The following is a 27,771-nucleotide window of genomic DNA, read 5'->3' as shown; positions in this document are numbered from 1 at the left end:
CTCCCATCCCAGTCCCGATCAATTTGGGATGAGACATGACAAACAAAATTTTGAGACATAATGACTATGAGAGGGGACAGGACGGGACGCAGACCGTCCGATTTTTTTTTAAAATTATTTATTAATAATTTTATTAGATTATTTAATTCTTTTTTTAAGAATAATTATCTTTACAGTGATTTTCAGCTCTCAAGTTACAATATTATCTCAATAAAATCTTCTTCTTCAATAAAATAATTAATAAAGCCATTATATAGTATTTCTTTTATGATAGTTCTTCTTTGGCAGTATTGTTTTTATACTTTTTTTACATTATACAATTGAGCCTTTTACATAATATTTTTTTTAGTGTTTTTATCTTCAGAAGTCCAATAAAAAACAAATATTTACATAAAAAAATCTAGGCCCAAATTACATCGACTTGTAAAAAAAAAAAAAAAGGGCACGTCTTGTCTCGTCTCAACCCCTATAGGGTGGGAATGGTCTCGGGACAAGACGGGATGACTAAGCCTAAAATCAGTTATAATAAAAAACCTTAATCCTCATCATAATTTCCAATTTTATTTTTAATATCGCGAGTTCTCTCTATTTTTATATGTTCCCCACGAGAAATCTGTCTGTTTTTTTTTTTTTGGTGGAAATCATCACTGTCAATATATGACCATAAATAAAATAGATTTTATCATGATAAGACATGCATATATATTATCATTATCATTATCAAATACCCAATTTGCATGAACGATAAAATAATTATCTTCCTCTACGGCTCTACTGCCGAAGACGAGTCTTACCGGCCTCACCGTTGTTCAGACCCTTCAGCGCCTTTCGTCTTTTTCTTTCTTTTTTGGCTCACAAACCGAACAGAAAAATTATTTTACCGAACCCTCAAAAATCCTCATAGCAGTTTATTGCAAAATCATTGCCCTGTAGCTTTTTCAATTTCTGTCTGCTACCCTGTTAATCATTCCTAAATATCTTGCTATTTGATTTTAATTTTTGTTGTTTTCCTAAATTTTCTCTGTTCCAAAATTTTGATTTTCTGTCTCGTCCGATGTGCATCTGATCCGTCGATTTGGCATCGTTGTAGTTGTTACCTTCCCTTCTCTGAGCTTTCGGAGGTTAGAACCTTTGCTCTCTGTTGTGTGCTAATTAGGGTTTGTTGGAATTTGTGAAAACTGCCATGGGCAATTGATTTATTTCATAGTCAACTTGTGTGCTTTCTTACCTTGCTTTTGCTTTGGTCGATCAGGATGTTCGCGAGATGACGAACGAAGGAAGTAATACTGAGACGTTAGCTCCTGGGGAGCCCCATTTATTCGAGGTAATGTGTGAAGTATCTTTGTCTATCTTAGTAGAATTGTGGAAATACTTTATTTCACGGTAAAGGCTGTGAGCGAAACTGCTTTCGGCATTATTGCAGGGTTTTGGGAATTGTCCTGCTAATTAGTGGATCTTTATGCTTATTTTGAACTTTTCAATTTTCACCCATATTCTATTGAGAGCTAAAATGCATTACTTCGGAAGTTTTCAATGGTTTGTATTTCTTGAAGAAATCTGTGGGACTGTTCCACAACATTGTTTAGATTATTTAGAGACCCTTTATTGTATCACTGTTCCTAAGACATTGTGTCATATATCCTGTAAATACCATCAATCCATGGTCCATGAATAGTTGTTGATTTTATTTCGAGCCACCAATATGTGTCTTGCAAAATGTTACTATGCATGTAAATGATAGCAAGTTTGTTGGCTGCAATACTTGTGCATTCTTTTCCTTCCTTTAAATTAAGGTTAAAATGTTGGTCATTGTCTCGTTCTGAAGTTATTTATAATGAGATTTCTAATTTTATATGCAATGGGGTTTCGATCAATGTGGAGTAGGAGTTGAGGCTAAGCCTTTGCATTCTTATGCACAAGGTTTTGAATTCCTTTATGAACTAGTAGTCTCTCTGGGTGGTCAACCCTTCTTAGGGAAATCTCTTGGTAGTAGGGGCTAGTCAGTAGCCTTCTCTGGGGACCTAAGGCCCTTAGAGCATTCCTATTTGTTGTGCCATTGCCTCTTCCTCTAGGACCTTAGGCATGCCACCAAAAAGTAGGAAAGAATATTACTTCCCTGTAATACTCAATATAAATATGAATATATAAAAGGTATAGGGTCCTGCGCTAGTCACAATCCTTGAACAATACGGGTCATCTTTGGCCCAATCCTGTGGTGCTAAAAAGAGGTTCTTCCTTCTCTATTCCTTCCTGTACATTTGTCCTTGGAGAACTCACTGCTTTGTGGAAGCACAGGTGTACCACTGACATGATTTGCAATCATATTTTATGGTCTAAGCAACAAGATCTGATAACAGCTGGAGTTGACCCTTACACAATTATAAAAAAGTAGTTTTGCTGATAGGGACTATTCGGGCACCCCTTTATTTTATTGTAGAAGTTTAGTGTTTATATGGAACTGAGACTGTAAACTAAGCATAATTCTGTGAAAGACCAAACTTTTAGGTCTTCTTAGTGTATTATAATTAACATCTTAAATGTCAAATCTGTGTAATATGTGTGGTTTGTTACCATCTGATTGCATGATCATCTCTTGATGATATAGTTGAGGTTCCCTGTATTTAATTTCCATATTATTTATGAAACATAGTCACACTTGCTTTTAGTCATGTTGGATGCCACAATCCCACAACACAGTAATGGGATTTGTATGGATGAGTTCAAATGAACTAGAATGGGTGATTATCTTGATGAGATAATTAAAATTCTTTCCTTTTTTTTTTTTTTTTTGGTACAAGAATGATTTGAATAATATGGTTTAACATCCATTATATCTATGTATATGTTAATGAAGATTAATAGTGTAAATCACTTAGAATATTATGACAATATTGATTAAATTTTTCCTTCGACCATAAAGAAAGTTCTAAAACATTAATATTTCGATGCTGATTAATTTTTTCCTTAAACCATAAAGGAAGTTCTAAAACATTTGTGTTTTTATAAATAAACTGAATAATTTGATGCCGGAAAAGATTGATTTATTTGAATGACAGTGTACAATACGTACAGAAATAATCCTAGATTCTAGGATCTGTCCATAATTACATAATTAGAGGAGAATAAGGAAAATCAGCAAATTCGAAGTTCAAAAACAAAATCAAATCTGCCATGATTCTAGGATATTGATAGGAAATTAAATCTGATTAAATGCTACTGAATAAGGAAGGCTGAAGGCTCAAGTAGCGTCAACACTCTCTCCCTTAAGTTGGTGAATATATATCTATCATTCCTAGCTTGCTTCTGAGCTCTTCAAACTGTGATCAAGCTAGGGCTTTAGTGAATAAGTCTCCTACCTGGCAACGTGATGGCACATGTGCTAGTTCTATTATTCCAGCATCCCTTTTTTCTTTGATGAAGTGTTTGTCAATGTCTACATGTTTTGTTCGCTCATGGTGAACTGGGCTTCTTACCATAGCAATAGTAGACATACTATCATACCTCAATCTTATAGGAGCACTAAATGCAAGTTTCAATTCTCTTAGCATCCTCAATATCCACAAGCCAGTTCAGCCTTTGCACTACTTCTAGAGACAACTGTCTATTTCTTGCTTCTCCATGTCACTAGATTTTCATACACCATAGTGCACTTGTCAGGAAGATACCCAGCATGATCAGCATTGGTATATTGGTATATACTATTATTTCTTGTGATTTGCCCTTGGCAAAGTAGAGTCCTCGACCTAGAGTCATTTTTAAATAATGCAGGATCCTATATACTGCATTCATGTGTTCCTCTAGTGGCTTAGTGGTGAATCTGCTAACAACACCAACTGCATAGCTTATGTCAGGCAAGTGTGAGATAGATACAGAAGTTTTACCGCTAGTCTCTTGTACCTTTTAGCATCAAGAGGAATTGGGTCCTTTTTTGGATTCTCTTCTTGCTTTTACAATCCTTTATGGTGGCTTTACCATCTTTCTCATCTTCCTCTTTATTGTCAAGTTTGCCAATAGGTGCCATTGTAGATTTTGCAGGCTTGGCTCCTAGCATTCCTGTTTCCTTCAATAGATCCAAGGTATATTTCCTTTGAGAGACAAAGTTTCCATTACGGGACCTTGCCACTTCCATACCCAAGAAGTATCTGAGACCCTCAACATCTTTAACTTCAAACTCCTTTTCTAGAGACTTTTTAAATCTGGTTATTTCATCTGCATCATCACTAGTCATAATGATATCATCAACATATACAATTAGGATAGCTATTTTACCTGTTGAATGCTTCATCGAAAGTGTGTGGTCTGCTTGGCATTGGACAAAACCTAAAGAACTCTTATGGTTTTGAATTGATTTTATTCGAATGAAGTGGTAGTGTTAGTGCTGATATGGGCCTTGGCCCAAATTAACCTAATTAGGTTTAGGTTTTATTTACTTAAGAAAATAGAAGATAGATGGCAGTAGTTTAAGTTCCCTGATTCTAGGAGATTTTATTTATTTATTTTTTTTGCATTGATTTTGTATCCTGAGTGATTCGGTCAGTTAGGGCGTATGCCTATATATGTACCTCACTCCTTTCATATCGAATAAGAACAAATAGCATCGAATTGCACAAGGTATCAGAGCTACCATGATCTAGTTTGGATTCGGATTGGATAATGACGGTCAAGGTGGCATGAACTCCTTGGCCTTGAATACCTCTGCAACGTCGAATGATCAGGGTTCAGGCCACCAAGTGCCGAACGATGCTACCTCCTCGTCAATCACCATTCATCGGCTGAATGGTCAGAATTATCTCCAATGGGCCGCGGGTGTTCGTCTGTTTGTGACTGGAAAAGGGAAGCTGGGTTATCTCACTGGCACTGAGAAACGACCTCCGTCCTCTGACCTAAAGCTTGCAAAGTGGGAAATAGAGGATTCAATGATCCAGTCATGACTTGTAAACTCAATGACCACAGACATAAGTGCAAGCTTCTCCCTGTTCAAGTCTGCACAGAAAGTTTGGGAGGCTGCACGAGATATGTTTGCCTCCCTCAATAATCATGCTGCGATCATGGAGATTGAGGCGGCCTTGGATAAACTAAAACAAGGCACTCTAACTGTTACAGAATTCTAGACGAATCTGGTAATATTATGGCAACAACTGGATATGTATGACACGTATGAATGGGCTTGTTCTACTGACGCCCAACTCTACGCCAAAATCAAGGAGGAGAAAAGGATCTATAAGTTCTTGCTAAGTCTGAATCCTGTTTTTGATGAGATCAGGGGACGCATTATGAGCTTTGAAAAGCTTCCTTCCCTACGTGAAGTATTCTTCATGGTGAAGCAAGAAGAGAGCAGGCGAAAACTTACTACCTCTATACAACCACAATAGCTGGAGTCTGACTCTAGTGTTATGTACACTAAGGGTGGCCAGTCAAATGATGGAAAAGGGCGGAAAAATAATAGATGTTGTGATCATTGTCAAAAATCAGGACATACCAAAGAGGTATGCTGGAAGCTTCATGGGAAACCAGCAAACAGAGGCAAAGGGAAAGGTGACTCACGGGCTACCACAGCTAAAGGTGACTCTGATTATGGTAATAAACTCAGTACTGAGGAAATTGAATGTCTCCGAAGAATCCTAGAAAAATGAGACTAAAGAACAACTAGTTGCCTCCGGTAATATAGCTTACACATATAATGTCATTCTTGCTCTAAAAACTAACATTCATCATGAGAATATGTGGATAGTTGACTCTGGCGCCACAGACCATATGACCAGAAATCCAAAGCTGATTCAAAACTTAAAACCGTGCACATTCCCAATGTTTATAGAGGTAGCAGATGGAAAATTTTTAAAGGTTCATGGTATTGGTGAAGCATGTCTCTTTGAAAGCTTAATTCTCAAAACCGTCCTATATGCACCAGATTTAAAGTGTAGCTTGATATCTGTGAGCAAAGCTGCCATATTTCAACACTGTCATGTTGATTTTTTCGCTACTCAATGTTTGTTTCAGGACTTGGAGTCGGAGAAGATGATTGGCAAAGCTAGGATGTTAGAGGGATTGTACTGTGTGGATGCTCAACAATTGTGGACTCAACCAAGTGCTTCCAGTTTTGCTACTGGAAAATCTCTTCCATCTGTTCTTACTGATAAAGAAGTGTTATTATGGCATTATAGGTTAGGACATCTTAGCCCAAAGTATATGTCCAGATTGTTACCTGATTCTTTGAATAAAAATTTTTCATCTCTATCCTGTGAAGTTTGCCAATCGTTTAAGCATACTAAAGGTGTCTACACACCCCACTCTCATCAATTCACTTAACCTTCTTCTTTCATTCACAGTGACATTTGGGGTCCCACTCGAACTCCCTCTCTAACACATGCTAAATGGTTTGTCACGTTCATTGATGATTACACACGCTTAGCTTGGGTGTTTCTAATGAAAGATAAATCTGAGTTACCTGAAAAATTAATAAATTTTCACAAACTGATCTCAAATCAGTTCCATTCCTCTATTCAAATCCTTCGGAGTGATAATGGGAGAGAATATATGGGAACATATCTACAAACCTACCTCAAACAACATGGGATTGTTCATCAAACGAGCTGTGTGAATTCCCCACATCAAAATGGCACAGCGGAAAGGAAAAACGTCACCTTCTTGAGGTAACTAGATCCGTAATACTGACACAGTGTTCCAAAATACTACTAGGGGCAAGCCATACTCACTGCTGCGCATTTAATAAACCGTCTTCCTTCCAAAACACTAAATTTTGATACCCCTCTCCAAACCCTAGCTAAAACCTATGCAAATTCCTACCTTCACACTCAGATTCCACCTAAAATTTTTGGGTGCATTGCTTATGTTCACAATGATAATGGAGGTAACCTAGACCTTAGACCCTTCAAGTGTATTTTTCTTGGATACTCATCCACCCAAAAAGGCTACAAGTGTTATTTCCCGCCCTTAAAGAAATATTTTGTGACCATGAATGTAACTTTTGATGAAAACCAAAGTTATCATCCAAAAACACCCATTCAGGGGGAGAGTAGTGAGGAATAGGAGTTTCTTCAACCCAAAGATACTATATCAACCACTCCTACTTGTACTACCCCTGTTTTAACAGCCTCACCATTTCCATCTCAACCAATACCAGAACCACCACCAGAACTCCTTGAAAACTCAAATTCTAATTTGGACAGCAGGCATAACAACACAGAAACAAGTGATACAGATGCAGAGTGTGGTGAGTTGGAAATAAATAATGCATATATCGATGCAGACTATGGAGGTTTTCTCCTTAATTGAAGATCAACTTCAGGCTACTGCACTATGGTTTGGGGAAATCTTGTAACTTGAAGAAGCAAGAAACAATCGGTGGTATCTAGGAGTAGTGAGTCAGAACTTCGTGCACTTGCTCACGGAGTATGTGAAGGGCTATGGCTACTCAGAGTGTTGAAGGAGCTACAACTTGTGCCTAGCAATCCGATCAGGCCAAGATGCGATAGTATGTTAGCTATGGGATGGTCAGGAATCCTATTCATCATGAAAGGACAAAACATGTGGACATAGACAAGCACTTCATCAAAGAAAGGATGGATGCAAAAATAATTGATCTTTCGCATGTTCCATCACACAGACAAGTAGCAGATTTCTTCACCAAAGCATTACCAAGGCCCTAGTTTGATGAGCTCAAAAGCAAGTTGGGAACGAAGGATATTTACTCACCAGCTTGAGGGGGAGTGTTAGAGCCGATATGGGCCTTGGCCTAAATTAACCTAATTAGGTTTAGGTTTTATTTACTTAAGAAAATAGAAGATAGACGGCAATAGTTTAAGTTCCCTGATTCTAGGAGATTTTATTTTATTTTATTTGTTTCATTGGTTCTGTATCCTGAGTGATTTGGTTAGTTAGGGCGCATGCCTATATATGTACCTCACTGTTTTTCATATCGAATAAGAACAAAATAGCATCGAATTGCACAAGTAGAATATAAATAGGTTATAGTAGCCCCATCTAGATGAGGGTAAAAGGTCGAAATCTTAGGGATAGGCTGAAATCCTAGGAAAATAAAAAAGATACTAGTTTGAATGATAAAACAGAATAATATCCCGAAATCCTAGATTACATCTGAAACTTAAATTGCAATAACTAACCCTAATTAGGGTTTTAGGTGGCAACACTAATGAGGGTTAGGGTTTTGAGGCCCACAGCCCATCTTTACTAACACTCCCCCTCAAGCTGGCAAGTAGATATCCAACTTGCCTAGCTTGTCTCTGAAGTTTTCAAACTTGGGCCATTCCAAAGGCTTTGTAAGAACATCAACTACTTGAAATGAGTTTTTTATGTGTGAAAGATCAATAATATTTGATTCAATCTTCTCCTTTATGAGGTGTCTATCAATGTCCACGTGTTTATTCCTGTCATGATGAACTAGGTTGTGAATCATCTGAATTGCCGACATGCTGTCACACCAATTCAGTGTAGTATTAGGTCGCTAAAAGGTTGCCTTTCTTGAAATCATGTAAAAATCATTCAATATCAATAACGGCAACCTTGTTTTTAACAGCAGCAAACATATCTTTGGCTGCATCCCATACTTCTCGTGTTGTTGGAAAGAAGGAGAAGTGTGCACCAATTTTTGTAGTCATAGAGTTAATAAGCCATGTTTGCACCATTGAGTTCTAAGCTTCCCAATTTGCATATTTTTCGTCTGTGGCTGTTGGTTGTTCTGCAGCTCCAATAAGGTATCCATATCTGCCTCTTCCCATGGCAAACAGCTGCACACTAGCCGCCTATTGTAGGTAATTCTCACCATTGAGGCGATGAATGGTAATAGAGGAAGGATGGGTCTCAGATGCACTAAGGTTGCTGCTCACATTTGCTGCCAAACCAGTAGGGTTTGTTGACGCTAGATTAGGGTTTATTTGGCCTTCATGAGGCAGGCCCATACCAAATCTAATCACGATGCTCTGATACCATGAAGAACTCTTATGGTTCTGAATTGATTTTATTCGAATGAAGTAGTAGAATATAAATAGGTTACAATAGCTCCATATAGATGAGGGCAGAAGGTCAAAATCTTAGGGATAGGTCGAAATTTTGGGAAAATCAAAAAGATACTAGTTTGAATGATAAAACAAAATAATATCCCTAAATCCTAGATTACATCTGAAACTTAAATTGCAATAACTAACCCTAATTAGGGTTTTAGGCTACAACACTAATTAGGGTTAGGGTTTTGAGGCCCACGGCCCAAGCTTTACTAGCAAAACCCTACATTTTTAATTGCTTTAGTAAATCTTTCAAACCACGCTCTAGGAGATTGTTTCAATCCATGGAGTGATTTGTAGAGTCTACATGTTCTCCCTAGCCTATTATGTTCTACTAGGCCTTGTGGAACATCCATGTATACTTCTTCTAGATCTCTATTTAGAAAAGTATTTTTCACATCAAGTTAGTGTAGTGGCTAATCTAAATTTGCAGCTAGAGATAGAAGCATTCTGATTGTATTTAGTTTGGCGACAGGGGCAAAGGTCTCCTAATAGTCAAGGCCATAAGTCTGTCCTTGTACTTGTTGATTGTGCCATCAAATTGTATTTCCTTGTGAAACCCCACGTGCACCCAACAGTCTTCTTCCCGGCTGGTAGTTTAATTATTTTCCAGGTTTGGTTTTTATTTAGAGCCCTCAATTCTTCTTCTATGGCCCCTCTCCAATTCGGATCCCTTATGGCTTCTTAGTAAGCAGCCGATATGTGTCCACTTGCTAACCTTGTAACAAAGCTATGCATGGAGGATGACAATTGGTCATATGAAACAAAGTTACTGATAAGATGTCTAGTACGGGATTTTACCCTTTTTCTCAAGGCAATAGGCCACCCAAGATCATTAGGAGTAGGAGTTGAAGTTGAGTCTTGGCGTTGCTCAGGACTAGAGGACACTTCATTGTGTTGCTTTGTCTCAGCTTCAGGCTTCTTCACCTTCAGATTCTGCAGATTTTGGAATGGCTTCTTCACCTTTAGATTCTGCGGATTCTGGATCATTAGGGTCCATGGTACCAGATTCCTCATTTATGGCATTACCAGGCTCTTGTTCAGTTCTGTCCGGGTTTGAATTCAGGCCTAGATTTACTAGAATAGGTTGGAGAGGCTCGGCTTGAGGTAGATTTATGGTAGTTTGGGATTCAGGTGTAGGTGTGGTCAAGTTTGGAGCAGGTTGAAGTTCATTTTCAAGAAGCAAAAATTCCCATTCCCGTTCACTCTTCCCCTAAATGGGTGTTTTGGTGTAGTAGGGTTGAGTTGCTTCAAAGGTAACATTCATTGTGACAGAGAACTTTTCGAAGCTGGGAGAGTAGCATTTGTACCCCTTTTGGCTAGAGGAATAGCTAAGGAATATGCAATTAATGGCACGAAGGTCAAGTTTGCTGCCATGGTCATTATGGACATATGCTATGCATCCTAACACCTTTTTGGGAATCTGAGTAGGTGTGAGTTTGGGTAGTTTTTAGATAGAACTTGTATTGGAGTGTGAAAGTTGAGTGTTTTGGATGGTAGGCGACTTATGAGATGTGTGGTTGTCAAGAGTGCTTCTCCCTAGTAAAATTTAGCCACATTATTGGTTGTCATAATGGCTCGGGTCAATTCAAGAAGGTGGCGATTTTTTCTTTTAGCTATCCCTTGGGATGTGTTTACACAGCTTGTTTGGTGTATAATCCCATGTTGTTTGAGGTAGACTTGAAGATTTGAGTTCATATGTTCCCTCCCATTATCGTTGCGCAGAACTTTATTAATGTGTCAAATTGATTCATAATCATTTTGTGGAAGTTCATGATAGTTTGAGTAAGGTTTGATTTTTCTTTTATGAGAAACACCCAAGTGACTTGTGTGTGATCATCATTTAGTGTCACCATTTTGCATTTGTTAAGGTTGAAAAGCGGGTTGGCCCCCCAATGTCACTATGCACAAGTAAAAAAGGTGAGAAAATGTATGAGGATGGGCTTTGTAATTGCTTTTCGTATGTTTGGACAGTTGGCATACTTCACAAGGAATAGAAAAGTTATTTTTATTCATAGAATTGGGGAACATTCTAGACATATAATTAGGACTTGGATGGCCTAACCTATAATGCCATAATGCAGCTCCTTTATTCAAGAGTTGCTTGATGGAGTTCCTTCCTGCAGCAAAAGTCACACCTTGAGTCTCTTTGCTTTGATGATGATCCACACAATAAAGCCCCTCTAGTGACCTAGCTGTGCCAATCCTCTTCCTTGACTCCATGTCATGAAATAAGCATAAAGCAGTAGAAAAGTTGATGTTACAGCATTGGGACAGAGTAGCTTTACTCACAGAAATCAGGTTGCACTTTAGATTAGGAGCATATAAAACATTTTTAAGTCTCATATCACCAAACATGCAAACTTCACCAATTCCATGAACTAATGCATTTTCTATCAGCCACTTTATGAACATAATCGTTTCACATGCTTTAACATTTTGAAGAAGATTAGTGTTACCGGTCATGTGACTAGTGGCTTTAGAATCAACTATTCATATTTGATTATGATGAACCTCGATATTAAGGGCCAGGACTGCATTACCTGTGTAAGCTACATTACTCGTAGTTATTAGCTTCTTTTTGGTGTGATGTTTCTCTAGTAATCTTCAAAGGAATTCTAGTTCCTCCTTCTTTAGGTTGCTACCAAGATCTTCTTTTGAATCTGTGTTCGCAGTTGCTTGGGCTCTTGCCTCAGGTTTGCCTTTTCCCTTTTGGTTGGGTGGTTTTCCATGTAGCTTCTAGCGCACATCTTGAGTATGTCCTGATTTTTGGCAATGGTCACACCATTTGCCATTCTTCTTGCCCTTAGCCATTAAGGCATTTGCTTCAGGTTTTGCTCCACTTGATTATCTTGGAGCATTGAGCTTCTTTTGACTTTCTTCTTGTTTTACCATGAAAAACACTTCATGAAGGCTTGGTAGTTTTTCCTGGTTCGTGATTTTACCTCAAATTTCATCATAGGAAGGTTGCAGTCCAAAAAGAAATTTATATATCCTTTTCTCTCCTTTGATCTTGGCATATAAATGAGCATCAGCTGTGCACGACCACGCATGGGTGTCGTATTGATCTAGTTGCTGCCGCAAAGCAACTAGAGTAGTCCAATACTTAGTAATATTAAAGGGACCTTGTTTGAGTTAGTCTAGTTATGAGCTGCCTCCCATCCTTCCCGAGTAGATTTGAACAAGGTAAAACTCACACTGATCTTTGTGGTCATTGAGTTGACCAGCCATGATTGTATCATCGAGTCATGCTGCACTTTGCATTTTTGGGGTCTGGTTTTCTTGTTGCTCCATTTAGATATCCAAATTTCCCTTTTCTGCCGCTGGCCTCCCATTGGAGGTAATTTTGTCCATTCAAACGATGGATAGTGATTTGAGACATGTTGGCATCATTTGGCACTTGGTGGTTCACAGTTGGGTTCATCAATGACATGGTGTTGTGTGTTGATGAGGTTGAACCCCCCTGGCCTTCCCCGTCTAGCACAAAGCCGAACCGGATCATTATTGCTCTGATACCATGAATGTTTTGATGCCAGAAAAGATTGTTTTATTCGAATGACATTGTACAATACTTATAGGAATAATTCTTGGTTATTAGAAGATTTTAGGATCAGTCCATAGTTACATAATCAGAGGAGAATCAGGAAAATTAGCAAATTCAAAATTCAAAAACGAAATCAGATCTGCCATTATCCTAGGAGATTGGTAGGAAATTAAATCTGATTAAATGCTGCTAAATAAGGAAGGCCCAAGGCCCAAGTAGCGTCAACATAAACTAACTTAAGATTTGACATATTTTATATCTTTGAATATTTTACTGTTGGATTTGGTTTTCATGATCCAACTATTGGATTAGAAGTAATTACTATGCTGGTCATCGTTATGAAATTGTATGGAAACTGAATAACCACAAGTATCCAGTCAAAATAATTATTAATTTCTTGCAGTTGATTTATACACAAACATGCTCACATTTATATTGTACTTTATTTTAATATTAAGCAATAGGGCACAATACAATTTCACACTAGTGTCAAATTTTATGGTACTTTTTGTGACAAGAATTAATTAATTCAGCGGTTTATTTTGTAAAAATTCATCTTATGAAAAGTTAAGAGAGGTTTAAGACTAATTTTGATCGACACAGGCGTCAATTGGTTACTCTTATATACATTTTTAATTTTTAATCTATTAAGCATAAGGTTCTGAACCATGCTGTAATGGTTTTGATCCCCATGTCAGCACATTTTCTTCCCTCCTTCCTTTTTTTTTTTTTTTAAATAAATTTGCGTTGAGATTCAAGGTTTCCTTGAAGGTATACAAATGATGTGCTTGAAATTTGAAGGCCTAATACAGCTATATTCCTGCCATGTTTATGGGAAGTTTTTGGGGTTCAGTAACTGATAATAATTTGTTATTGCATTGCAAAGCAGCTTAGGAAATTTGTAATAGGTTTGGTATTGATCATGAGGATTGGTGTGTCAAGCTAAGCTGGAGGGTTTGTTAACCGTTAAGTACACTTGTTTTGTTGGAAACAAGGCGCGTAAAATTCTTTCACAGTGTGCTGTTCTGGCTGGTTTGTGGCAGCTTTGGCCCGCTAGAACTCAAGTGTTCAATCAGAAGTTTCATACACATCTGATTTGGCAGAGAACTATTTTCTTGGTCTCTCTATGGGTTTCAACCATTAGTATAATAAAAAAATTTTTTGGGGGAATTTCTGTTGTGGATTTACAATGGGATTGGAAAGCTGTTTTGGTTAAAATTAGAATGTGAGAATGTTTAATCAGAAGTTTCTCACCGCACTTCTGAGTTTGGGGGAGTTGTTTTATGGGCCTTTTTTTGGGTTTCAACTATTGGTTTAAACCATTTTTCTTAATTTTTTTTCCCCCTTCTTGTGTGCGTATGTGTGGGGTTTTTTTTTTTTGGGGGGGGGGGGGAGCTGGGGGTAATTGTGGATTTACACTGGGATATGATCATATGGAAGCTGTTTTAGTTAGAATGGAAGGTGAATCAGAAATTTCTTCCTATGCACCTAATTTGGGGTATTATTTTCTTGTCCTCTGTGGGCTTCGGCTATTGGTTATTCTAGGAGGTTTCCTTTGTGGATTTTAGAAAGGCATTTTAGAGCTTTTTATAGCTAATGAATCTGTGACTTTTTGTCTCTTTTGTTTTGGAAGGACTTGTCATTATAAACAAATTTTTAAAACATTTTGATTTGAGCATGATGCATACACGGGGAATGCTAACCTCCACAATTTCCGCTAGCCCTCACATCTTAACTAAAATGGATTTATGGGCATTCATGTCATTTTGTCATCCGTAGAGGAGTAATTACCTATCACTGGATCACAATATAATGTTTGCAATTACTGCAACTTCTGTTATAACTGTGAAAACTTGTTGACTAAATACCTTTGTTGATTTGTCTTATTGTCTCTTTTCATACCCTTTTTTGTTCTTTGACGCTATTTGGCCTGTAATGCTTTCGCATCTTTGCATCAGTTGTACAATTAAATTTCTTAGGTTCTTCTTGGTTGTGATGTATTATTCTTGATGCTGGCGTTCTTCATGTTGTTGATGCTAATTATTGCTCCCACATTTTTTCTCAATAGAATCGACACATTGAAGCAAACCAGCAGCAGTCCTCTTCATATGTCCCCTCAACAACTGGGCCTGAAGCTGTATCTTGGACTGTTCATAGCTCCACAGAAAATGGAGTTTATTCGAACCCCACCTACCAATATGATCAGCAAACACAGCCACCTGGAAGAAGCATTCAAGATGGTCAAAATGCATCATCAGTTGCTGGTAATTCATCAAATTTGGGAACAGCTAATGTACCACAAGATTACAATGCATACACATCATACCCAAGTTCTTCTAATCCATATGGTTATGGCAGCATGGGATACGCAAGCTACTATAACAACTATCAGCAGCAACCTAATCATACCTACTCACAGCCTTTAGGAGCATATCAAAACACAGGTGCTCCTTATCAGCCTCTTTCCTCCTTTCAGAATACTGGGTCTTATGCTGGATCTGCAAGCTATTCAAGCACTTACTACAATCCTGGTGATTATCAGACTCCTGGTGGATACCAAAACAGCAACTATGGAAATCAGACGACACTGTGGAATAATGGCAATTATCCGAATTATTCATCCCATCCTTATACAAATTACGCCCCAGATTCTACAGTTGCTTATAGTTCTGGTACTGCAACTACATCACTGCAGTATCAGCAACAATACAAACAGTGGGCAGACTATTACAGCCAAACAGAAGTCAGTTGTGCACCAGGGACAGAGAACTTATCTGTCACTAGTTCATCTACTTTAGGTTGTCCTATTCCTGCAACTACTAGTGGCTATGTAACTCCTAATAGCCAGCCTCTGCAGTCATATGCTGCTCCATATTGGAGGCCAGAATCTAACTCCTCTACCATGCCTTCTTTGCAGGTTTGGAGAATCCTTACAGAGTCATAAAATAGATTCTATTAATTAATAATAGCGAATTTAAATTACTGACAAAAGTTAAACATTACAGAGAATTTGTTGTTAATAATATTTATATGATAAATCGTATTATAGTTGATTGCTATATGTTATGCATGCCTTACAGAGTTGATATTAAAATATGACAACTACTGGGACTGAGATATGACAGTGCACAAATAATTGTGCGACATTACTAGACTTGTTTGGCTTTGATGCTCTAGGAAATTTTCATATGATTTTGTTGAGGTGGAGTTTTTCCTTGGTTAACTTACTGACTCTTTTTTCTTGTGTGGTCAGCCTGGTGCAGTAACTTATGGTGCTCATGATGGTTACTGGAAACATGGGGCTCAAAGTTCTCAAATTCACCACAATAATACTATACAACCAAACTATCAAACTCCTTTGGATTTAAAATCTTCTTATGATAAATTTCAGGATCAACAGAAGACTGCGTCTTCTCAAGGAGCCGATTTACAATTTCCTTCTCCTCAACAGATGCCTTCAACTCCCATACAAGCTGCTCCATCTATGGATGCAAGAAGGGTAAACAAATTGCAGATTCCAACAAACCCTCGGATTGCTTCAAATTTGACTTTAGGATTGCCCAAAGCTGAGAATGATAGTACTTTGAATAGTGCAGCACCCAAACCTGCTTATATAAGTGTTTCACTGCCAAAGCAACCTGACAAAGTACCCTCTAATGATGCTGTCAATTCTATACTTAAGGTGAGATTTGTCAAACCAATGATACTGACTGTATTGATGTTAAATATGCTTCAATTGCCATTTACCTATCTATTTATATATCTGATTTAACTTAATCCTATTACACTGAAAGAACGGAGGTACGTAGAAATGCTCGAACATTTTGCTAGAAGCCTAGGACTAGTTAGAAAGTTAAGCTTTTGAATTTAGAGAAGCTACTTGTGGATCAATTATCATGTCAATATGCTTGCTAAATGCCATCTTAATTGAAAATTCGAGAGCTAGTCTTAGTTGACATGGGAATCTATTTTTGGAACCATTTCATGCAAAGGCTTAGTAATCATATGCCTAGTGTTGGAGTTAAGAGCCAAATTTTGTATTGGAAGCATTCTATTCTCAGTAGTCGATTAAGAATATGATAAATCATGTTGGCGCTGTAAGCAAGATGGCTGTGATTCTATCATTTGATTAATAGCTTAAAATATTTTCCTGTGCAGCCTGGTATGTTCCCCAAGTCTTTGCGGGGCTATGTTGAAAGAGCTTTGGCTCGATGTAAAGATGATAAGCAAATGGCTGCATGTCAGACCGTGATGAAGGAAGTAAGTTTTATTTGGAACAAGAAAAAGTTGAATTCTTTGCATACCCCCCTCCCCTCTCAAACAAAGGGGTAAAAGTAGTTTTGTTTTGCCCCTTACCTTCTATATATTGCACTATGCTGATATTGAAGCTTGGAGAAAGCCGGAAGTTTAATTCAACCTTGATATTATTCAACTGAATATGTCATATATTGGACAAGGTCGCCATGGTTATCAAATCGGGATATGAATCGTGTATCGGAAAGCTGGTTTTATGAATCTTGAATCGTACCATATCGTGAATCATAAGATTCATGAACAATTATTAAGGATAATGTATAAGTAATTTTCACATAAAAAAATATTAAAAGTTTGTAAATATTAGGTGCTATACACTGCCCAAAAAAAATGAAATAACCAATAGATGAAATTTTAAAGATAAATAGTCCCCAAAATCCATTCAAAATTCAAACTCCTAACTTAAAAAGACTAAAGTCAGTAAACATAAAATTCAATCCATCATTCGTCATCTCCAAGATCAGTGTCACTCAATTCATGATCATCCTCCATTAACAATGTCACTTCTTCATCATCCTCTTCTTCCCCATCTTCAACATTATCTTCATTCTCATTCTCTTGTTCTACTATAGATTTCCCCTTGCTATTGGTTTTGGCATTCAAATTTCTTGGACCCAAGGGGAAAAAGAAAACTTAATAAGTATGATGATATATATTTAAACTAAAATCAACTTAAATTTAGTTTTAAAATATTATACCTCTTTCTTTTCTTGCTTGGAGCTCCTTCATCAAGAGTGAAACTCTCATGTATGTCCATCCATGACCCATCTACTGGGAAGTACGGGTTTTCTTTTTCAGTGATCCACTCATCATCAGATTCAATATCTGATAAACAAATGGGATCATATGTCTCTCCCTTTTCCTCTCTAATCTTCTGTCTCATCTCAAGTTGAAGGTTATACTTGACAAATACAAGTGCATTCAACCTTTGTTGTTCTAAGCGATTCCTTCGCTTAGTATGGATTTGATCAAATGTGCTTCAATTTCTTTCACATCCAGTAGCACTACATGTGAGACTTAAAATTCTCATAGCTATCTTTTGTAACTCCTTACCTTCTCCTCCATAACTTTCCCACCAAAGAGCTAAAAAAAAAAAATAAATAATTAGGAATGTTTTTCAAAATTCAGATTTATTATTAAGGTTAAAAAATTAAATTCTTATAAATAGTATAGACTAGAGAATAATACCAGGTTGCTTTTTGTTTCTAGTATCTATTGCCATGCTCCTTCCGAAAAGTTCCTTAGCAGATTTGAATGCCTCGAGTTGTTGATCAACTAAAAATCTTGTCTTTCTATCTGGATTCATTCTCTCAATAGTTTCATATAAACCAAAATAAACTTCTTGATCCGTGTTAAATTTTTCATCATAATAGAACCTAAAAAAATAATGAATAAGTTATCTTTTTCTAGCATACAATTAAATAATAAATATTTAAATTTTAAACTTTAAATTGTATAAAACTTACTTAGGATTAAGAAAGTAGGCAGCCGCAGGGAGGGGTCTATGTAGTTGCAAATTCCAACGAGTATCAATAATCTTCCATATCTTTTTATACCTTGATTACTTCTTTTCAAAATTGTCAGTAATCTCTTCTTTGGCCCTATCCATTGCTTCATAAATACATGGCGTAGCAGGTTTAGAGTCACCATCTACAAGTCTCAAAACTTTTACAAGTGGACTCACACTTTAAGCAATATTTGATGGAACTCCAAAATCTAGAATCCCCAAAAATCATGCCCGCCACTTGCTTACCCTCACTTTTACTAGCAAAAGAACTAGAAACCCAATCATTTGAAGCAAACATGGTTCGAAGAGCATTCTTTTGCCGGAATATGCAACTTAGTGTAAGATAAGCTGTTGCAAATCTTGTCACTGCCGGTCTAGCTAATTCTCTTCCCTTGGAATATTTTCTATACAAGTTTAGGACCCATGTATGCCTATAAATGAATGTTGTTATTTTCTTTGCATTGGTGATGGTGTTATAAAATACCGGAAGTTGCCCAATGTCTTCAAGGACTAAATCAAGGCAGTGAGCTGCACAAGGAGACCAAAATAATTTTTTTCTCTTCTCTTCTAACATCTTCCCTGCTGCCACAAGATTTGAGGCACCATCTGTCACAACTTGCACCACATTATCCTCTCCAATTTCCTCAACCATATTGTCTAGTAATTCAAACATTTGTTTAGCATCTTTAATCACACTCCTTGTGTCCACTGACTTTAGGAAGACTGTCCCACTAGGACTATTGACTAAAAAATTAGCAAGAGACCTCCTTTTACCATCGGTCCAACCATCACACATCAAAGTACAACCCCATTTCTCCCAATCCCTCTTATACTTCACTAAACTTTCTTGAATTTTATCAACAGCTTTTTTCAAATGAGAAACTCTCATCTCATGATAACTTGGAGGTTTCAAACCCCTACCATATTCACCAACAAATTTTAACATTTGAATAAACAGTGGACTTCTTACCAAATTGAATGGTAAAGCATTACCATAGATGCATTTACAAATATCTTGAATTACTAGATCTCTATCTTTTACCATCTCGTTCATTGTTTTTTGTTTGATAGTTTTTGATGTCTTCCTTCCCCTTAGCATCTTGAGCAGTTGCTTCTTCAAATATTCCAACACTAATAGCATCTTTATTTTTTTCTTTATTTTCTAGCATTTTAACAAACAACTTTTTAACTTCATCGGGAGCACTTGTACATAGACTCACATTTTCTCTGGTTCCTACCAAATGATGTTTCATCCTGGCTACCCCACCCCAACATTGATGTGAACAGTATTTGCATTTAACCATAAGTCTATGGGGAGGAACACTTTCACAATGTTTCCATGTAATGTCAGCTTCTTTTTTCATCTTATTCTGATTCTGACTCATTTTTCCCACCAATATAATATCCAGTAAAAAAAATAAAGGAAAAAAATACCACATAATAGAAGAGAAGAGAAAGAACCAGCAAAAGAGGAGACTCGAGACTTCAATATGCAAACTAAATTTCAGCCAGGAACCGATAGAAGAGAAGAAAAGAAGCGTGGGGCACAAGATAGAGAGTAAAACGTGAAAAGAAGAGCAGGGAAATAAAAAAATAGGGTTGGGTCATTTCCTTCATTATATAACCGGAAAAAAAGCAAAAATTCAATATATATATATATATATATATATAAAACGACGGTTTCATTGTGTCGAGTCGCGCATAGGTCCGGGTCGGATCTGCGCCACCCAACACTGCCCAGAATCGCGCGATTCACCGGCGTCGTGTGATTCACGTGATTCCGTTGTGAATCGCATTCAGGGCTCGATTCAGACTCCCTTAAGATACATTGGGAGATTCGTATCTCCCAGTGTATTTTCTGTAATGAATCGTGAGATTTGTATCCCGAATCGCACGATTATAATAACACTGAAGGTAGCTACTCCAGCTACTTTGATATTATTTCATATTCTTTGGAAAAGTTGCAGATTCAGTTTAAACTTTAGAAAGGAGTGGGAAGAGAGAACAGGTGGGAGAGTAGTGTTGAATGATGATGATAGGGAGAGGGAGTGAAAAGAGCCAGGAGGATAAAATGTTGAGATCGAGAGCTGATGCATTGGAGAGTTGTGAAAATAACTAGAGAAATGTGCTGATACATGCTTGAGAAGGAACAAAGAGGATAGGTGGATGAAGGATAAATTTTAATTGAACTCTTATTAATTAATTACCATGGTATGAAAAACCGGACCGGACCGGTCGGTTCAAACTAGAAACTGGTGAACCGGTCACTTGTCCGGTTTGGTTGGTTAACAAAACCGAGATCACTATGAACCGGCATGACTCGGTTTAACTCGGAGTAATCGGGATTAACCCTGGCAACTCATGGGTCTGGGTGGGTTAGTCGGGTTTTTTCTTTTCCCAAAGCTTCCCATGCTCAGAAACTTAAAAAAAAAAAAAAAAAACAAAGATAGACTAGAGCATCGCCGGATTCTGCTCTGAAAGTTGAACTTGGTTGCCGTTGTGACCGTTTCCTCACCGTCGTTCTTCTCAATGGCAAGATCTCCCTGCAACTTATTAGACTGTTGCCATCATGCTTTATAAAGAACTTACTAGATTTGTGCGGAAAACCCATGGACGCCGGTGAAGAAAGAGAGAACAAAATGTAGAAGAAAGCTGCCTTTCGCTCTGAATGGTGAAGCGTGGCAAGTGTAAATGAAAAGACCATACTAACTATTGAGACTTGTGATGCGTGAGGAGAGGAGAGAGGCAAGTGATCACGTGAAAGAGGGAGAATAACTAGGAGAAAAGTCAAAGAGCAAGAGGAATGTACGGGTGATGGGTAGGAGAAGAAATTAAAAAAAATAATGGAGAAGAAAGTTCTTAATATAAATGTTTTGTAATTTATACATTTATTTAAAGACTGAATACTATGTTTTCAAAATTAAAATATAAATATTTTTATGTGTTTTAATTAAATTATAATATATTAATTATTACTGGTCTGCCTCTGAGTTGACCCTGATTTGACCTATTAACCCTTGAACCACTGTCTCGACTGGTTCAGTGACTAGTCCAGTTTTTACTACCTTGTTAATTACTAGAATGTTATTAATATCATCAAATCAAAGGATACAAAAGTGATGAAGCTTTAAGCGAGTGAAATCTTTTTTCTGAAACCAAACCTGTGGTGCTGCCAAGAAATAACATTTTTAAAATCTTAAGCCCAAATAAAATCAAAATATAGCCTAATCCCACTATGATTATAGTTTTTTGGGTGGATGTTTACTTCTAGTTTGTTTTCACTTTGACCTTTATTAGCGTAATGTACAAACTCATTTGGAAGATTGTTTATGTTTGCACTTTGGCTCAATAATCTTATTAGATTTGTCATTCTTATTGCAGATTATCACCAAGGCAACTGCTGATGGTACCCTGTACACAAAAAATTGGGAAATTGAGCCACTATTTCCAATTCCTGATTCAGATGCGATCAATAAAGAGTATGATTTTTCCCCTGTTGATCTATTTTGCAAAGTGTGATGTCAATCAAATGTAGTTATTAGTGCACATCTGGTGCTTCTAGTTACGGTGACTCGTTATTGAGGGTTATATGCATATATAAGCTAATGTTTCTGCATTCTTTAGTGTGAGGGTTTGGATCATTAGCTAATTATTTTCATTATTATATTTACATCATTTATTCTTTTTTCCTAGAATTTTAACGTGGATAAATTTGTAAATTTGTAAAGATAATCTACCTGCGATATCCTTTTTCTTGTTAATCTTAAAAAATTGAACTAGGAAGAAGGAAATTGCCATCAGCTTGTCCTTAGTTTTGCGTTTTCTCTTACTTCCAAACTCCCTTAGGCTCGGTCATTTCTTTGCAATTGATAGTATTATTTGTCTTCTACTCATACAGTAGTTCAGAGTGCTCCACAAATGATTCCTTAATGCCGAAGTATAAAAGAAGTCCAAATAGAAGATCTAAAAGCAGGTGGGAGCCATTACCAGAGGAGAAGCCTGCTGACAATCTGGTGCCAAACAGTAATCATGCTGAAAAATACAGCAATTGGGCTCATAATGAAAAGGAAAGAAAGGTAAGTGTAGGCTTTTATGAGTAGTTTATGGACTTGAAGGTTCTTGCTGAAGATTTTTTTTTTTTAATTGGTATGTGCGCCTTATCATTTAGATCTATGATATTATAGTTCTTCTGCAGGACTTAAACTGTCATCAGCCTGTGTTGTGTTAATTGCTTTAGCATCTCATAATGTCTTTTATGTGGTGTTTATTATTGTGCTTTCTGTATTAGACCACAGCCTTTTTCATTTTCCCCAACCTTTCTTGTGTTAATTGCTTTAGCATCTCATAATGTCTTTTATGCGGTGTTCATTATTGTGCTTTCTGTATTAGACCACAGCCTTTTTTATTTTCCCCAACCTTTCTTTTCTTACAATCTGAGTATCCATTTTTTTCAACCCTTTTTTTTCTTACGGTCTCAAAGTATGGGTCTCCGTACTGACCTTTTATTTATATTTAATTAAATTATGTGAATTAGTGTGGTATGATCAAACTCCTGATCACTTGGTGATAGGGGCTTTGAGTATAGAAGCTTAAACTAAGGGTTGATTTTATTTATATCCTGAACTGAAGCTTTACCTTTCTCTTTTTGCTACAATTTGATTATTCAGCTTACTTTGTTTATTAAAAAACATAATTTTAGTTCTATTAAATAAGTTCCTTTGATGGATAGCATGGCATTTGTCATTTTGATGTTCCCAAAACTCATACAAGCTTACATAGGTTTGTTAGTGTGCGCGTATCTACTTGCTGATAGTATGATCCTATCTTTGTTTCGAAGAACACTAGTATTGTTTATTTAATAAGTAAATACTTCTAAGGCAACTCGTACAAGCACATGTCTCTCTCATAGAAGTCGTGCAGTAAGTCCTTTATATGATGCATGACATGCAGGTGGTAGTGGAGAGCAAGGAGGATGGTCTGAGGAATAATAAATGGACTTCAGTATTTCAGAGAACTTCTAATAGGACTCCTCAAAGGATGTGTAAGAAGCAGCGTCTTGCTGAAGCTCCTATTCCCTCTGAAAATGGTGATGCATCTAGTGATAGTGATAACGAGCAAGGTCTTGCAGTGTATTATTCTGGTGCTATAGCTCTTGCAGATTCACCAGAAGAAAGAAAGAGACGAGAAAATCGTTCTAAGCGATTTGAATTAGCACAAGGGCATCGTTCAGAAAACAGTCACTTAAGACCCAAAAATGCTGGAGTTGGAAACCTCTACAACAGAAGAGCTAGCGCCTTGGTGCTAAGCAAAAGCTTTGAAGATGGTGGCAACAAAGCTGTTGAGGACATTGACTGGGATGCTCTTACTGTGAAGGGTACTTGCCAGGAAATTGAGAAGCGTTACCTACGCCTTACATCTGCACCTGATCCTGCCACGGTAAGTACCCCTTTCCCTCTTGATCTTCTGATCCCTCCCTGCATCTGGGTAACTAAATATTATGTAATTGTTAAAATGCAGGTGAGACCTGAAGAAGTTCTTGAAAAAGCTCTACTGATGGTTCAAAATTCTCAGAAAAATTACCTTTATAAGTGTGATCAGCTAAAGTCAATCCGTCAAGACCTAACAGTACAACGGATACGTAATCAACTAACAGTCAGGGTATTCTTGAGTTTTATAACCTTGTGCATTATTTCTGAGAACTTTTTCTTTTTCCTTTTTTGTTTTTGGTTCAATTGCATTGGTGTTTTTATATTTGTTTAGCTAAACCTGTAGAGATGGATTTGTTGTTGGCGCCTTTAATTTTTCCTTAGCTGCTTCAGAGAGCTATTTCAGCTGTAGCTGTTATTCTGCATTCCATTTGTTATGTTGTTATTTTCTATTTTGCCCCCATTCATCTTGATGTATGTTATTTTCCACATTTCTGACCTTTTTACTCTCTGAATTGTTGCTTAGGTGTATGAAACACATGCCCGATTGGCACTGGAAGTTGGGGACCTCCCTGAGTATAATCAGGTTATATCTTGATGGTTTCTAATTTAACTTGTCTAAATTCCTTTTGTCTTCTCTTGACTTCTTTGCTATTTCTTTTAATGGTCAATTATTATCCGTATGTATTATTCATAATGAAGTCATGCTATTGGACTTTATCCACCATCAAATTTTTCAGATAACATTGTAGTCATTCATGTGCTATTCTATTTGAGCGAATCTGAACGTAGATAGTTGATATTCACCCTGGGGATTGCTATTAGGTTGCTTGTTCTGAATGCTATAAAACTGTCATTGCAAAATATGTTTAAAATCTGAGGTGGTCGACAATGGCTTTTACAGATGCAAAAAGTAGTATTTTTTTTAATAAATTATGACAATTTTTAAATTTGAAGCAGTGACCATGATCATTTTGAGTTACTTATTCACTGTTGTGTGGAATTTTAAATGATTTATTCACATGCCAAAATTGCAATTAATGGCCTAGATAGAGCTATATACACCTATATTTGTCTTCGATTGCTTAATTGAAATAAAAGTCAGAAACTATAGTATGGAATGTGCTTGGTGGAATTAGATAGGTGTTTCAGAATATTTTTTTTTTACTATAATATTTTAACTTAATTTAATGATTCTGTTGATGATATTTACCTGCATGATACCGAAGTTTGACATATTTATTTTTTTTTTCTTTTTTTTGTTTTTTTTTTTTGTTTTTGGTGTGATATCAGTGCCAATCTCAGCTAAAAATTCTATATGCTGAAGGGATTGAGGGATCTCATATGGAATTTGCTGCTTACAACTTGCTTTGTGTTATATTGCATTCAAATAATAACAGAGATCTCCTATCATCAATGTCAAGGTTAGTTACATCCCTTGGTTTGATTACATCGATGTATTTTTTGTATTTACTAATAATTTGCTATGACCTATCCCTTTAGAGACTCAAATCTAGTATAAAACTTAGTCTGAAGGTAACCTTAGTGAAGCTGGATTTGCCCCCTAGGCTGTAAAAATAATTCATAATGATGTCAAGGCTGAAACTGTGGTTCTTAGGCACTGATCATGCTCATTTGACATCATGCAATGCGGATAGAAGACCTAGGATTCTAATGTCAAATGTTGATGATGCCAGATTGTCTGTCAAAGCAAAAGAGGACGAGGCTGTAAAACATGCCCTTGCTGTCCGGGCAGCTGTAACTTCTGGAAACTATGTTGCATTTTTCAGATTATACAAAGCAGCTCCTAACTTGAACACCTGTCTTATGGGTGGGTACCCTGTAATTGATCTCTTTTGACACAGCTTATTCATAACTTCTTTCTTACAAGGAATAGACTGAAAATTTTCTTTGCCCTTCCACAGATCTTTGTGTTGAAAAGATGCGTTACAAAGCTGTGAATTGCATGTGCCGGGCATACCGTCCTACTGTGCCTGTTTCATATGTTGCTCAGGTTCTTGGATTCTCAACTTCAATGACTACAAATGGGGAAAGTTATGAGAAGGATGCAGATGATTTTGACGAGTGTGTAGAATGGTTGAAAGTACATGGTGCCATAATTATTTCTGATAACAATGGAGAAATGCTGCTTGATACGAAAGTATGTTTGGCTTCTATCTCTTCGCCCCCTACAAAGTTTGCTAATTGAGTCAGACCAAACCTAGTACCTCCGCAGTACATGAGCTTTTTGCTTAAAATCTAGCCTCAGCTCAGCAATATATTTAGAGGCTTGGATTTGGATCCCCTCAACTAAGCCTCAATTAAGGGACATTAACTGAGATTGTGATCTAATGATATCTCAAGGTAAGTAGTAACTCTTCCCTGAACACTGTTAGATCACAATCTAATGGTTAATATCTCTCAACTGAGGGGACCCAAATCCCTCACAGCCTTTTTACTTTGGTGAAGCTTTTGCATTTATGGGGGCATTGAGTAACGGCTGTCTCTTACCTCATGACTAAATCTATAAAATGAAATTTATAGAAAGTTTTACTATTCATAAACTGCAAACAAAGCGACTCACCTTTAGATTTTGTGCGATGGAAAACCACGTCCAGTTCACGTTAATCTAAGAATTAATCAGACTTTTTTATTTGTCGGTCACTGTTTGGAAATTTGTTACTAAAAATTGTTACTAAAAATTGTTTAGAAGTTATTAATTTGGAAATTTGTTACTAAAAATTGTTGCATTCCACTCAATTCTTACTCTGTAAATAAATCACATGCTTCAACTCGTGTTTACTTGACCTGAGAAATCCATATCCCATATAATCTATATATTAAAAGATGTGGGAAGCAATGTGATATAAGTGGGTTATGAGTAGTGATTGGCATGTGTTGGACTCCATGTCTAGTTGATATAACATGAGCTTTAAGAACATATTCTAGTCGGGTGATATTTCTTTGATGCCAATAATCGTGGTTTTGCAGGCTTCATCTTCTAGCTTGTACATGCCAGAACCTGAAGATGCTGTGGCCCACGGTGATGCCAATCTTGCTGTTAATGATTTCTTGGCAAGGGCACCTTTATAGCCAGGTTGGTTATTTGAAAATGAATATATCATAATTTTGAGATCTGAGAGCAAGTGCAAAAATTCTGGTGCAACCCTCAACAATCCAGATGGTAGCAATAGGTTGCATCTCAAAACAAACTAGGAAGAGGTTTTCTTATCTCTGAGCTTTCTTGTAACTTTAGTCTCAGGTCAGAGATGTGTAAGTAGAGCCAACGATGATATGAGCTAAAAAGGTACAAATTGCCAAATGAAAGAAAATTGGCTGTGTAAGCTTTGTAGTTGAATGAAAATTTTTAAGTGCTCTGAAAATGTTTAGCATTCTTTTCCTGGCGTGGACAGGACTAATTAATGTAATTGAGCTAGAAATGAAGCAATAAAGAACATATTCAGTTACAAATGCCATAATCTATGCCTCGAGAAACAGAATCGATGTCTGCAGAAAGGATTTTTTTGTCATCGAGAGAGTTTGTCATGTTCTTATTTATACGTCATCTTGTGAGATGAGCAATTAATATTTTTTTTCTTATAGCTGTTCGTATAGATATTGTTGAGTAATTATGATGAGGTGATGGATTGAGAAAGGTGGACAAAATTGAGCTAAGATTTAATCCGTTTAATTAAGAGGTTTTTGTTTTTGTTTTCTTTTTAAGATGTTAATGGTCTTGCAATTTAATGGTATGAAAGCTTTTTGATAAGTGGGAGGCTGTGGGTTTGATACAACTTGTAACCCTAGATTGTTAGTATCTTCTCTAAATAAAAATAAAATAAAATATTTTCAAGGACATCAACAAATTAATATATTGGGATTAGTATTTATAGATGTTGGCCCTTGAAAATATTTTTTGAAAAAACGAGCATTTAATTAGTA

The 27,771-nt window shown here is 36.8% G+C and overlaps 1 protein-coding gene across 4 annotated transcripts; it reads left to right on the top strand.

Moving 5' to 3' along the window:
- Positions 1-772: 772 nt before the first annotated feature.
- LOC114754827 (SAC3 family protein A) lies at positions 773-27,308 on the top strand. 4 transcript variants are annotated; one of them, XM_028943666.1, is made up of 15 exons: positions 773-970; positions 1,091-1,121; positions 1,253-1,324; positions 14,651-15,499; positions 15,836-16,264; positions 16,741-16,842; positions 21,785-21,882; positions 22,302-22,479; positions 23,354-23,839; positions 23,921-24,061; positions 24,356-24,415; positions 25,123-25,253; positions 25,527-25,660; positions 25,755-25,990; positions 26,821-27,308. In XM_028943666.1, exons 3-15 carry the CDS (start codon positions 1,265-1,267, stop codon positions 26,920-26,922), a joined length of 3,006 nt encoding a protein of 1,001 aa, XP_028799499.1. In that variant the 5' UTR covers positions 773-970; positions 1,091-1,121; positions 1,253-1,264; the 3' UTR covers positions 26,923-27,308. The 4 variants fall into 4 exon arrangements, with proteins under 4 accessions (XP_028799499.1, XP_028799500.1, XP_028799501.1 ...); XM_028943668.1 differs by having other exon boundaries at positions 779-1,121; positions 14,651-14,846; positions 14,941-15,499; XM_028943667.1 differs by having other exon boundaries at positions 777-1,121; positions 15,974-16,264.
- The last annotated feature ends 463 nt before the right edge of the window (positions 27,309-27,771 follow it).

This window comes from Neltuma alba, unplaced genomic scaffold (assembly GCF_004799145.2).
Source record: "Neltuma alba isolate B1F8T4 unplaced genomic scaffold, ASM479914v2 tig00010196_pilon, whole genome shotgun sequence".
Taxonomy (NCBI): domain Eukaryota; kingdom Viridiplantae; phylum Streptophyta; class Magnoliopsida; order Fabales; family Fabaceae; genus Neltuma; species Neltuma alba.
Note: the sequence above shows the minus strand (reverse complement) of the source record. Positions and strands in the feature narration are given on the sequence as shown.